The 15114-nt window shown below is 42.6% G+C and overlaps 1 protein-coding gene across 2 annotated transcripts in view; it reads left to right on the top strand.

The window, feature by feature from the left end:
• Positions 1-15114, top strand: part of LTBP1 (latent transforming growth factor beta binding protein 1) — a 365237-nt gene that overhangs the window by 237137 nt on the left and 112986 nt on the right. For both annotated transcript variants that reach the window (XM_044292462.1, XM_044292464.1), the window contains one exon: positions 4740-5008. In XM_044292462.1, coding sequence (XP_044148397.1) covers positions 4740-5008 — 269 coding nt within the window. The remainder of the gene's footprint in view (positions 1-4739; positions 5009-15114) is intronic.

Consider the following 15114-nt stretch of genomic DNA (forward strand, 5'->3'; position numbering starts at 1 on the left):
TTCAACGAACACCTCCATGCCTTCAAGATTACGGAAAGTTCCCACGGGTAACGTCAGCACGGTCTCCCGACCAGGGGGAAGGGTGAAGGTAGCCTTTCCTGGCGCTCGGATCGTTCCCACCGCCTGGTGTGCTGGTACACTTTTCTGTGTTCCACAAAAACAGATTAGCCGTTGAAATGCTTTCTGGGTAGGTTTGTGCGGGGTGGCTTGTTTCCAGTAACCCGGCCCCCGTTTGGTGAACATGATCTGATCCAATTCTCGCAGGATATTCATGCCCATTATCACCGGCACATCTTCTTTGAACGTTTCGGGGACCAACAAGATACCTTTCCGCCCCACTTCCTGTCCACATAGCCGTACATTCATCCACACGACCCCTGTGACAGGAATCTGTTGTTGGTTAGCCGCTGTAACCCGGACCAGTGTCTCTCGTTCTGGCTTGGCCAGCGCTTGAAAGTAACGGTAGAAGAATGACTCGGGCATAGTTGTTACTTGAGACCCAGTATCCACTAAGCAGTCGACAGGAACACCTTCGAACTCAGCTCGTATAGTGGGGCACCCTGCGACCAGGTGTTCGGAGCTTTGCTGGGTAACTTGGCTCTCCACCTCCCCTGCAGTACGCCCCACTACTGCAGGGGTCGGTAGTTTAACGGCGGCTCTTGGCGTCCAGCTGGATTATTCCGACACTCTCTGGCGAAATGTCCTAGATCTCCACACCGCCAACACTGTGCCCCTTGACGGCCCACTTTTTGCCTGCGAGTGGGAGGTGCCCTCAGAGCTTGGCTGGATGGCCCCACTGAAGGGTAATGAGGGGCTTGATGGTATGGTAAACTAGCATAAGGGCATTCGGGTGTAGGAACCCACGGAATCGCCTGATAGGTTTGTTGTCGGGCTGGATAGGCAGCCTCAGTAGTATGGCGCGACTCTATCCGTTTCTCCAGGTGTGTCAACTTTTCGTGCATGGCACTCAGGGAGCTCTGCAAGTCTTGTACCACTCTGACCAGGGCTTCCTCATTTCTTGTAACCCCGGGGGGTGTAACGGTCTGGGTCCGTATTACTCCAGAAGCATAGCCGTCTTCTTTGTTTCGCGTCACGGCCTCTGCCAAAATTTGTCGAAAGGTTAGGGTAGGGTCTACTCTGACTCGTTCCCGCAGAGCCTGTTTCAGGGGATTGCTGTAGAGCCCCAGAATAAATTGTTCCCGCAGTATCCGGTCTATGGGTCCCATGCCAGTAACCCCATCTGCCTCTTTTTTTTGTACCTCGGCCAACACTTCCTGTAGGGCTGTAGCGTACTGAGAGACACCTTCGTCTTCCCGTTGAATCCGGTAAAAAAACTTCGCCCGGAGGTGCCCTGCACTGGCTGTTTCCCCATATATTTCTTCCAGGAATCTCACCATCTCTTGCAATGTATTGCGCGTGGCTTCTGGTTGTAGGAGAACATTTCTTCGGGCCTCACCCTCGAGAGCGGCCAAAGCAATTTCTACTTGTAGTTCTGGGCTGACATTGTAAATCCTAACAGCACTCTGTAACCTTGTCACCCAGTCTGACAGTGTCATGTTCTGGCCATCAAATTTGGGTAGCAAGTTGAACAACGTGCCAATAGGAAGGGCCCTTGCAAGGGTTCCACCATTGCCTGAGGTACTCACATTAACATCATGCACATTGCCTTCAGCCGCCTCCATCTCTGTGACTGTACCCTGCTCGCAGCGCCACTTGTAACGGTCAGCAGAGGAAGAGACCGTAGAGCAGGACTCAAGTACAGTGCAGCAGACAAGGAGGCTGAAGTAGAAACCGGCTTTATTAAAGGAGAACTCTAACTGCCGGAAAAGCAGATTTACAATATGAACAGCTTGAGAATTCACAACAAAGATAATGGAAATTTGCATAAAGAACACAAATGAATCACAAACACAAGTACAGACAATAGCAGGCTACTCTCTTCTAGGTAGTCCTATCTGTCCCCGCTACCCGGGGTGCACCTCTACGGTGCACTAAACTAAATCCTATTCCACTATGCCCTAGCTCCGGTTAGCATCAGTGCACTCACAGTTCGGTGTCCGGCACATGCAGGCAGATACAGTCTGGGTCCCGATCTGGTTGGCTCAGCTCTGGCCTCTCTTTGTAGTCTCTGTAACTCTGGTTAGAGATAATCAGCAGCTCTGGACGTGTAATCAGGCAGGGCCTGGAATTCACTCACAGTTCCTCTTGTAAGTGCCTCACACTACAGCAGTCTCTCTTCTACACCAGGACACATCAGGTCAGTCAGAGAGCAAACACACTCTAATGTCCCAGATACCATGTCACAGCAGGTTGGCAGGGAGAAATCACTCTAATCTTCCCTGTGGATCTCCCTCTCAGTGCACAGCGTCCTTCTTCCTGTGTACTCAGACACCTGCACCCCAGGCTCTCTGCTCAGCCCGGGAAAAACACTTAACTCCTTGTCCTCTGGAAACAACTCCTCTCACTGTCCTACTCAGCCACAGTGGCCTCTGGTGGCTGGAGGGAAACATGACAGTCTGCTATATATATATATGTGTTGGAAATGTTGCTGGATGATCAGGGCTGCCTCTTACACCTACATAAACAAGAAGTGATTAAACTGAAGATGTGATTGCCAGGACCCACTGTATATATTGATTGTTGTCTCTCCACATGCACCATGCGGGGAGCAGAGTGCCCAACACCACCATACATCAAGTGTTTCGGTCCACATCTGATCCGCATTTTTCGCTGATTGGATGCAGACCCATTCATTTCAATCTGTATGTCCGTTCTGCGCCCCTTCAAAAAGATAAAACATGTCCTATTTTTTCCGTTTTGTTGATAAGGATAGGACATTTCTGCAGGAGTAAAAAAAATTGCTTGCATGCACACAGCTGGCATCCGTGTTTTACGGATTAGCGATTTGTGGACTGCATAACGGATCCGGACATGTGCATGAAGTCTTTAAGGGGTTGTCCGGGTTTAGAGCTGAACCCAAGCATACCCAGAGTTTCACCCAGGCAGAGCCCCCCTCACAAGAGCTCCGATGCTCTCCTTTGCTCGGCGATGAATCGTGCAGGGCAAAGACATTTTCAGGAGTTCCGGTGATGAACCGGGCTCTTGTTAGGGCTGCCAGGCGGAGGCTTCCACTCAGCAGTGAGCCCGGTGACGTCACTGTCAATGATAGGCAGGCTTTAGCGCTGCCCTAGCCTGGAAAACGGCTAGGGCAGCGCTAAAGCCTGCCGATCAGAGCCAGTGACGTCACCGAATACACTGCTTCCGCCCAGCAGTGTATTATTGTAAATAAAAAAGCCCTTGCCCTGTGCGATCCAGCGTAGGGCAAGGGAGTGCATTGGAGCATGACATGCTCCGATGCTAACATCAGGGGGGCTGCCTGGGTGAAAATATTGGTGTGTCCAGGTTCAGATCTAAACCCGGACAACCCCTTTAAGTCTGTGGGACAAAACAAAAATTGATAAAGCTGTAAACATGCTACTGTTTTAACAAAATGCATCATACCATAAAATGTGCTTTCCAGCCATATAATGTAGTGTAAACAGGATAAAAAAATAAATCCCATTCACTACTATTTGGCCACTGTGCAAACGTTAGCAGTACAGCACTTCTCACCAGCTACAGCGGAACCTGTTTAAAGAGGGCCTGTCACCAAAAATGCTATGCAATCAGCATGTTATAGAGCAGGAGAAGCTGAGCAGTCAGATATATATTTTGTGGGAAAAGATTTGGTAAAACTTGAAATTTTTACATTTACATCTGAAGCCCTGTGAAGTGCTATTGGTACAGGAGGGAGGTGTTATCAGTGACTGGCAGTGGTCTCTGTATGTACACTTATACACACAATGCTATCAATCACTGGTGACACCCCCTCCCTCCTGTACCGATAGCTGTTCTCAGAAGGTAGAAAAAACTGAGATATAAATGTAGAAAATTACAGGTTTTACTGAACCTTTCTTTTCCCACACAACGGTATATCAGTCTTCTCAGCATCTCCTGCTCTACAACATGGCGCTGTCAGATTGTATTGTATTTTTTGGTGACAGCTCCCCTTTAAATAGAATTCCCCTGGAGGGTAGCGTAGTAGAGCGCCAATAAAAATTTCTAATGATGCGTCTAGCACTGCGCTATCTCAACATAAAACAGAATTTTACTATAGGATGGGGATGGTAAAATACTAGTAACTTTAACGCTTTTCAGGCTACAGTAGCCTTTTTTCAAGGCAAACTGACATATAATTACGCTGTACACATCATTTGAACTACTATATATGGCCACTGTGGTGCAACAAAACACACGGATAATGGTAAGCATGAACTTAAAGAGACCTGTTACCAAAAATACTATGCAATCTGAAAGCAGCATGTTATAGAGCAGGAGGAGCTGAGCAGATTGATAGAGTCAGTAAAACTTGTACCGATAAATATTCACAGGAAATAAATAAAAAAGTAAAGATATAAATGTATCAATTACAGGTTCTGCTGAATCTTTTTCCGCAAATTAATGTGCTCAGCTCCTCCTGCTGTATAACAGGGCGCTGTCAGATTGCATTGCATTTTTTGGTGACCGGTCCACTTTAATACTGCCACCAGTAGTATGCTAATAGTACAATTAGGAGCCAAGTCTAATTATTCAGATATTTATTGGTATAGTTACAACCACTTCATTGTTTAATCTGTATAATATTTTCCAGTTAGTATTACAGTAATCATGGTGTATTATTCTTCGTCCTTTTGTTCTAGTTAACTATCCTCCAAACATGGTTAATATCCACGTGAAGCACCCACCAGAGGCTTCTGTTCAGTTCCACCAAGTGTCCCGAGTTGAGAGCTCTTCTTCTACTCAGAAAAAAGACAGCCAAATAGGACAGCCACATGTGTCTTACCATGGTGTCCAGAAGCATCTGTTGCCTCATGCTGTATACCCACATCAGCAGACCGTATCCAATGTGTATCCAGTTTCAGCAAAAACCCAACTTGGTCGATGCTTCCAAGAAACCACTAATACTCAGGTAACCTTTATTAGATGACATCAGTTTGTTTCTGCCATGCATACTGTATGTACAGTAGTGTGTTTTCCATAATGGGTCTTTCATTCTGAACTTCTTTCTGCTACTGCTTCTCTTTCATGCTTTCTCGCTAACTCTGTAAATCTCTCTCAGATATTTATCGTCAGTGACGCTTTATTCAATTATTAGCGTATTTTTGGAACTCTCGAGTCCCTAAGGGTTTCTTAGTACAAATTGATGTGTCAATGTTTCTTAAACATAGTTGATGCCACGAGGCATGCCTGTTAATGACAGAAGCACAGTTACTATTAAGGAGGGTGAGATGCCATGGAAACAACAAGGGTTTTTGTCGCATAATTTTCTAATTTTGTTGCATATTTTGAAATAATCTATGAGGGTTTTCTAAATAGGTCCGAGGTTCCAGCTGGCTGGGGGTCGCTCTTTTCAGGGCAGGTGCTCCGACTACAGCCAATTTGAGGTGCTCCCCCTTGCCAAACTAGGGCTTAATAGGGAAAGCACAAGTAGGCTAGCATACCAATAGCACTGCCTTTGTTATGATGAACCGCCACTAAAACTATATTGACCCTGACCAGCTGATGTTATCTGTATTGAGACCTGACACTTAACCCTTCATGATCTGCCAGCATAAAATATGACTCTATTTGAAGATTTTAAGTGTTATAGTAAAAGTTAAGTTTTACAACACTTTAGAAGGATGTCCCAGTTGTTGCCTACAAAAAAATTTATATTAATCTTTTTTTCATGATAATTTCGTTTCCTTGTAATAGTGCCCCTCTTTAGCCACACACTGGAAAACTGCCCCCTTTAGCCGCAGCAGTATTTGGCCGGATGATTTTCGGCATATTTGCCAGGTTGCGGCTGGATCTGCACCGGTCCCCATTATAGTTAAAGGGGCCAGATGACATTCATGTAGCATCCAGCAATGTCAGACCCAGCAGGGAACAGCCTGCCTGATCTACCGAATGCTAGTGTGAAACTAGCCTGAAGAAAGTGATCCGGCATTTTGATAATGGGATTTGTCACAGATTCCCTTTAACATTTTCTAACATTTGCAGCTGTTTTTATTATTTTCCAACAAGATGAATGACCCCTTTAAGGGCCATGCAATTGTCTAGACATCCACTCTTCCTCTATTTAGGGGATAGTAAGTCAATCTAATCCATCAAAGACAGAAAACATTCATGCCTATAGGTTATGTGAGAATAGCTCGCTCAAATACAATATAAATAAATGTTGCAGAATGGACATACAGATGCGGACAGCACATGGATGGCATCTTTATCTTGCGGATGGTTCTGGATGGTTTTGTGATTATTGTAATTTATTTGTAGCCATACAAAACCTCCCATACATAGAGATATACCTGTAGATTCCAGTACATTGTATATGTGAATACATAATACATGAGAAAAATACTACTGAGGTTTTTAACCATAGAAAATCTTCCATTTGCTGTTATTGAGCCCTATGGCTCACTGGTTAGTCTTTGCCTTCAGTGCAGAGCGTTGTGGGTTCAATACCCAGCAGAGACAACTTTAATAAATGCTTAATACACAGGGGTGTCTCCAACAGGGAAAAATAAAGCTTTAATTTAAAAAATATATATGATTAAACCATTGGTGGCAAATAACACCACTGTGTTAAGCCACACCCATTTAATCTCTGTAAATTTGGGCGGTATTTTTTGTTGGGAAAGGTGGCAACCCTATCTATTGTAGAGCAGTGGAGTGCGCAGCAAGTCTCTGCCCCCTCACCCCATCTAGGCAGCTCTGCAAGTGGTAATAACCAGTCCTCCTCACATTCTAGGACAGGTTGCTGGCGGCCGCTTTAAATCATTCTCAGAAAACCCATTTAATCTCATATGTAAATCTAAAACCATTGGGATTGCAGTTCACATTGTCAAAATAATCCTCAAACTCCAGCAGAGTACCATTCCAAATAACACAAATGTAGTCAAACGTCAGGTTAGATGTCTCCTGTATTTTGCTGTACTTGCTTGTAAGGCATCGTTCTGATTTTCTGTGACATGTATTAAGCCATTGGGACAGCAGAAGGGAGGAGGCAGTTACAGTGGTGCCTGGCACATGAAGAGACTGAGGTCACTCCAGTACAATGTTCTAAGTCGTTTAGCCAAGTTTTATGTTGAAGAAACTGTGATAAATCTCTCAAGAGAACAACATAATTGTGTGTTTCATGGAGCACTGCTTGATCGCTGTGTGGGCTAAATTAAAATTTCCAAAGAAATATTTGCATTTTCAACAGGTTTTATTTATTTATAAGTGATGCAGGGAGTGGGGCTAGTAATAACTTTTATTGATCCAACAAATGGCATGTTTCAGGGTAAATACCTTCTTCAGGTTCACCTTTAGATTCTTTGATAAGTCTCCCCCATGGCCTGCTTTAAATGTATAGGGGGAGATTTATCAATCTGTGCCCAAAAAAAAAGCAAAATGTGCCTAAATTACATGTAAACTAAATTGTGCCATATTTATCACATACCTCTGTTAGTATTCACTCGGAAAAGAAGGATTCATGACAAAATATATATCTGCTGAGAAAAGTGAGCGTGGCTAATAAAGTGGAGTTATAAATTTATTAAAGAAAAGGTTCAAATATAGCATACCCCAAACAAGTGTAAACTCATGAAATGTTGCTCTTATAAGATAAATTGTGACTTTTTTGTTGAAAGTCCTCTTCTTTGTCTAATCGATCTTGATAGTTTGTCCAGTTCTTTTTGTGAGATGCACGTCGTAATGTAAGGAAAGAATACGAGCAGGTCAGAAATTTCTTTGTGACCGAGGAAAATCCTTTACTGAAGTTTTTACTGGAATTGAAATATCTGGCATCACTCACAAATGAACCCTCAAATTCTAAACTTCCACACTGTCAGAAAAATGTAAACCTAAATCAGGTGTGGAACATGTTTCACACATTCCCTGTTACCATAATATGCAGGCATCAGTCCATAAAGTGAAAAATACCCACCCAGCACACAGTAACGCAGACTGGAAAGACTTAAAGACTTATGGTTTGGCTTCATATAGTTTAAAGATAAATATGCTGTCAAGGACCAGCATGGATCCATTTACTGTACTAATGCTCTATCCCCTAAAGATCTTGGATAAGATCAATACCATGAAATATCATAGGATTAAAGATGTATCAAATACCAATACACGGTAAATGCAGATATAGTTACTCTAATGTAAGAAATATGGTTAGGTTTTAGTTGCGCTGAGAGGAATTCTACTATGAGCCAATACAAATCTTGATCTTTGACAGCTGCCTTCAGAAAATCTAAATGATTTAAAAGTCTATCCTCAGACTAAAGGGAATGTGATCTTTCTATGCCATGACGGGCACATTCTCACCTTTTATCTTGATCTTACTACAGTTGCGCTGGCTAGATAATGCATTAGTAACTATTCAAGTCTGATACAGTCCTTAAAAAACTTAAAAATCAGGAAGTAATATTGAACCTCAATATACTGTATATGTTAAAGCATGCCTACATCCAACTCACTCCCCTCTCCATAGACTATCAACGCTTTGTCACCAACACAACAACCAAAAAGAGGCGCTGAACTAAATCATTAAAAAATCCAAAAATACAGCTTTATTGAAAATTACATTAAAACCCATATTCAAACATTGTTGCCTGTTGCATGTAAAGCGCTGACAGAGGGAGCGGACTCCTTTTGTCTCCCATCGGCACCCTGCAAATGCGATGGTGGGGTGCCGATGTGTGTGAAGGCTGGCTGGGGTCTGATGTAGGCCCAAACCAGCCTTGAGTAATTTTCAGCAGGCTGAACCTCTCTGGTCCAGCCTGCTGCTCAATGTTAGTAAAGCACTCACATTAAAATGCAATGCACTATAGGGATAATGCATTGCATTTTAAAATCATAATGTTGTCTGTTATAGTCCCCTTGTGGGACTATATGGTGGTAAAAAAAAGGAAATAAAACACATTTATTAAATTAAACAATTCCAGTAAAAATAAAATATGCTTTTTTTCCATTAAAAATACGCTTCTCAATGGAAAAACGTAAAAAATAATATATAAATCGGCCCCATTTAATTGGTATCACCACGTCCATAACAACTCACACTACCTAAGTATCATGTCAATTATCCCCTACGGTGAACGCCGTAAAAAATTTAAATAAATGACAGAATTTCTAATTTATACTTAGTTGCCACTGAAAAAAATTAATAACAAGCGATCAAAAAGCGTAATTTACTCCAGAATGATACCAATGAAAACTACAAGTTGTCCTGCAAAAATCAAGCCCTCACACAACTCCATAGAAATAAAAATAAAAAAGTTATGGGTCTTGGGAAGCAGCAATGCAAAAAGATGTCATTCCTTTTGAAAAAGGTGTTTTATTGAACAAAAATAGTAAAACTGAAAAAAAAAAAATACATGTATTTGGTATCGCTGTAATCGTACTCACCCAGGGAATAAAGATATTATGTTATTTATACCGAAAAGTGAACGCTGTAAAATTTATAACATAAAAACTCAGTGGCAGTATCGCAGTTTTTCCCATCTCCCTCCCAGAAAGAGTTAATAAAATTTAACCAGAAGGTTATGTGTACCCCGAAATGTGGTGCCATAAAACAACTTGTCCTGCAAAAAACAAGCCCTCATAAAGCTATATAGACGGAAAAATAAAAAAGTTATTGCTCTTGGAATCCGACAATGAAAAAAGGAAGAAAAAACGCTTGGTCAGTAAGGCCCAAAACAGGCTGGGGTATTTTTTGATTATTATTTTTATTGCTTTGTACTCATTTTGAGCTAAAAATATTTTTTTTATTAGTTTTAATAAAGAATTCTGATCATCTTTCTTTGAACAACTTTGAGATTCCTTAGTAGCAGGATCTGTATTTTTACTGTTTCCCATCAGGCAGCTCAACTGGCGGCTCCTTATTTCTGACCTCCTAAAAACTAATTATAGCTTAATTCTTATCTTACTGATAAGAATGTGGCTTAAATAAGTGTTTATGACCTTTTAGTAATTTAGAGATAAGGGTTATTAGATTACCGGCACAAAGTGAAAGCACTATTCACACAACTTGACAAACGTTTACCTCTGTGTGACAGAACGGCTGAATATTTTTAATAAAGACCAATTGAAAAAATTATTGGTAAAAAGCAATCATAAAGAAATTGCCCCCTGAAGGTGTACATTGCCTTTACGGCCCTTTTACACATGCCAATGCCCGGGCAATAATCTAACAGACTGAACATTCCCAAATATTGTCTGACAGTAATAAGAGGTGATTGCTGCATGTACAGGCAGCATTCCTCTCCTCTGAAGACAAATGATTGCTACAGTGATCGCTCCTCCCCATACAGATTCACTGTTTGCTGGCAGCACAGCCTGTTTACAAAGGACGATGAGCCAGCAAATTTATACAGGGCAATTATCAGAAACGAGCGCTCATAGGAACATTCCTTCCAGATAATTGCCCTTATCCTCATGTAAAAGAGCCTTTTGTGTAAGTATGGATTCTGGACATCAACCCAATGTCAACTTCACAAGCTTCTCCTAGTTTTTTTTTTCTAGTTTTTTCATTACCACCAGAGTGTTAATATAAATGAAGTCACTGCCTATAAAAATGTAAAAACTAAAAATATTTTATACATCATACTAAAATTGTGAGTACCAACCCAGTAATATCAAGCAAAAAAAAGCAGGAAAGAAGGGTTATGTATCCCTCATCCAAGGGTGTTGGTCAAAATGGTGAAAATGCCGACTTGCAGAAGTATGTGTTGTCAAGAACAAACACCTACGTATGGCACTATCTCCCCGCACCCTGTGTAACCATGCAGGGAGATAGTGCCGCAACCAGTGTAACCATATATCATTGGTATTTCTCATACAACAGGGTAAAAAAGGGGAGCGAAGGTGAATAGTCAGCTTGATCCCGCCTGTGGTTATGCAATGCTGACAGTTACCTTTAGCCACACTGTATTGTACTGCCACTAAGTAGCAACCTGCCTACAAACTATTGACATGGAAAACACAGTAAAGCAGTGTACACTTGTATTTGTGACAATTTGTTTCACTGAGACACAGTAGTAACCTGCATACCGACCGTAAGCGGAAAGGGCATGTAATAGACCTGTATTTGTTACAGCAGTACGAAGAAAAAAAATGTACTGGCACACAAGTAACCCACAACATAAATCTATAATATTTACCAGACCAGGACCACAGTATTTAGAAGTAGGGTTTTTTGTTTTCAGTATTTAATTGTGGTTTTTATTTGGATGATCATCTCAAACAGTGATTTGGTCTTTTTAGTTAATTAGTATGATAGATTTATGCTGTGGGTTATTTGTGTGCCAGTACATTTTTACCATTGGTATGTATTTAGTTTTTCAGAGACTGGATACTCTGTAGAACTGTGCATTTGTTTCCAACCAGTGAGCCACCCTTGTCTGGTATTTTGCCAGTTTTTATTTGTTACAGCAAAATCAGCTATCGCAAAGTCATATGTTATATTCCAGCTATTTAGCAGCAATAGCGCATAGTGAAACATCGTTAATTGCTGATGTGTATACAGCATTCTGCTGCCTATAATTGCTAGCCTGACTATAGGTGGCCTGAGGACACACATAACAGTCAGTATTCTATGCTTAGGTTCATGCGCTATGCATTTCTACATCCTGAAATTGGTGTTTCAGCATGTGCTTAAAGGGAGTCTGTCACCAGATTGTGACCTTATAGACCGCTTACATAGCGCTCTAGCATAGCAGTCTATGATTCTAATGGTACCTTTGATGTGTGCTTCTGAAGTTCCCCCAAGGCAAAAACGGACTTTTATTCAAGGGATCGCAAGTGCCCAGGGCGGGGTTCACCTTGTTGGAGCCCAGGCTGTTCTGCCTCTTTTCGCCATATCCCCGCCCCAGCCTCTTCCTCTGCCCGCCCCGCTCTTCCTTTGCGTCCTCTTTCTCTGCAGCCGGATCCCGCGCCTGCGCTATCCATTGCTTGACCGGGGCATGCGCACTGCGATGCCCATTGTGGGCACGGCATCGCAGTAGCTACTACGCATGCGCCGGCCAACGGCGAGAAACAGCGGTGAGGAGGCGGACCAGATACACCCACAATGGGCATCGCAGTGCGCATGCCCCGGCCAAGCAATGGATAGCGCAGGCGCGGGATTCGGCTGCAGAGAAGGAGGACGCAAAGGAAGAGCGGGGCGGGCAGAGGAAGAGGCTGGGGCGGGGATATGGCGAAAAGAGGCAGAACAGCCTGGGCTCCAACAAGGTGAACCCCGCCCTGGGCACTTGCGATCCCTTGAATAAAAGTCCGTTTTTGCCTTGGGGGAACTTCAGAAGCACACATCAAAGGTACCATTAGAATCATAGACTGCTATGCTAGAGCGCTATGTAAGCGGTCTATAAGGTCACAATCTGGTGACAGACTCCCTTTAAATTGTGGATTAACAACAAGCACATAACTGCTGGCCACATCTAATAGCATGTTGCAGCGCATACAGCACTAGTATGGACATTTCAATTGCAGACTGCACGACCCTAAGGCCTCAGTGAACATATATGATCTGCTTTATTGGTTAAGTCTATTATGCAGTTTGACATTTTACATTTGGGTTCACATGATACAATTTGGGTCACTAACATTCACCACATGCAGTAGCTTGACCGACACCTAATTTTCAATACTCCTCCATAGTACCATGTATTGGCACTTTTTATGTTCCACCAGAATACCATGCAATATTTTACCCCCTTGTTCAGGGTCACACACTGACCCAGAAACCCCAGACCAGGGGAGAGGTCTATATCCCATCCCATCACTGGTATACCAGTGCAAGCACCAGTTCACTCACTAGAATTGATCCATCTCTTCACTTGGTATCATCCCTGCCTTTTGCCATCCCAACTCTTGCACTTTGTCCATCCTAGCTGTTCCATTGTGCCCACATTACTTTGCAGCATGCTGATTAATTACATCCCTAGTTTTCTTTAGAGTTCCTCATAACTACAAGAAGTTGCTGACATATCCCTGTTTGTCCCCTTTGAAGGACCACCTCATTTCCTTGTTGTATTGATAGATGTTTATGCCTCTTTTCCTGATCCATCACATCCTTGGGCATGGCATACCGAGGGAGGAGTGTTACTCTATACAAATTGTGCTTTTCTGCCTCAGATTGGTCGATACGTAGAATGGGCTCTGGATTGAGGTGGGACCCCCTGTTAAATTGGCCCGGTTCCATTGGCTGCTTTGCGGCCATACTAGTGCCGGATGCACCACCACACACAATCAGGTTAAGAAATTGGCATTGGGGGGGGGGGGGGGGGGCGCTGTTTCAGTTTTCGCCTCAGGCAGCAGAAAGGCTAGGTGCACCCCTGACACTACCTTACTGTGTTTTCACTGTCAGTAGTTAGTAGGCAGGTTGTTACTTAGTGGCAGTACAATACATTGTGACTAAGAGTAACGTCACGGCTTCCTGCATGCTACCACTGCCAGCACTGCATAACCACAGGTGGTCTCAGGTTGGCTAGTCACCTCTGCTCCCTTTATTTTCCCCTTTGTATGAGAAATACCAATGACATATAGTTAAACAGGGTGCGGGGAGGTGCCATATGCAGGGGTTTGTATGTGACAACACACTCCTCCATGACAGCATTTTCACCATTTCTATCCATATCCTTGGGTGGAGTATACATAATCCTCCTTTCCTGCCTTTTATTGCTTGATCTTATTAGCTTGGTACCCATGATTTTAGTATCGTGCATCAATGAAACACTTTTTGTTTTAGCGTTTCTACAGGCAGTGACTTCATTAATTTAGAAACGAATACACTGTATCTTCATCAGTAATATTGGTTGATATAAGTGACCACAAAAATCAGGCCACCACCTGGTTCATGGTGATGTCATGAGCTGCCCAATACATCCAAGAGGCACCATAACTGTCTAACTTTACAACTAGAGAAAATGGTTAAGGAATTTACAATCTCCAGACAGAAGGAAGTTTAAAAGGGGTTTCCGGCTGCCCGAAACAGCTGATATTGATGACCCATCTTGAGGATAGGTCATGAATGTCTAAGTCCCGGAAAACCACTTTAGTATGTTTCATAGCATCTGCTAATGAGAAAAACATAATAGCTTGTAAAATGACTATATAATTATGTGCTCATTGACCTCGGAAGCAGTCTATTGAACTGGAGGCACAACTCTTATTTTTGTAAAGCTATTAAGATTTCTTTTTAATTAAGCATTACATGTTAAGTCAGAGATGAAGGAGATGGTAATCTGGTAGAGATCATGCTGGTAATGAAAGCTGGCTTTGTTTTGGATTCCTGACCCACCTCAGATGTGCATCACCAGGTGTGTAATGATAAAAGGGTGAAAGAACCTTCAAGACATTGACTCATATTCCCAAACATTGGATATAGATTTCACAATATTACTTCAAAGCCATCTCCTGAAAAAGTTTAGAAATTGACTTCTTATTGAATAAACCCACACTGAGCAAACATTCTCTAAGATTTTTTAAACCTATTTCATTATGGATTTAAAGGGGTTGTCTCACTTCAGCAAAAGTAATTTATCATGTAGACAAAATTAATACAAGGCACTTTTTAATGTATTGTGATTCTCCATATTTCTTCCTTCATTTTTCCATCACATTATACACTGCTCGTTTCCATAGTTATGCCCACCCTGCAATCCAGCAGCGGAGGTCGTGCTTGCACAGTATACAAAAAAGTGCTGGACTATACACACTCCCATGGCCTGGCCACCAGCGAGGCAAATGCCCTTTCCTATAGTGTGCAAGCGCGACCACCATTGCTGGATTACAGGCTGGTCATAACCATGGAAAGAAGCAGTGTATAATGTGATGGAAAAATGAAGAGAGAGAGTTCTTAAAGCACACTGCTGGATTATGAAGTTTACGTTCCTCTCTATTTTCTTCTTGCTCTGGATACTATAATCGATGCAGGAAAAGACGAGGGAGCAGAACACAACTAGTGGTGTAGGCTTGAGTTACTTACTCCAGACACCAAGCATAAAATGTTTGCCTTCTCTGCCCTAGACCTCCAGGTATGCT

The sequence above is a fragment of the Bufo gargarizans genome, chromosome 4 (assembly GCF_014858855.1).
Source record: "Bufo gargarizans isolate SCDJY-AF-19 chromosome 4, ASM1485885v1, whole genome shotgun sequence".
Lineage (NCBI taxonomy): Eukaryota > Metazoa > Chordata > Amphibia > Anura > Bufonidae > Bufo > Bufo gargarizans.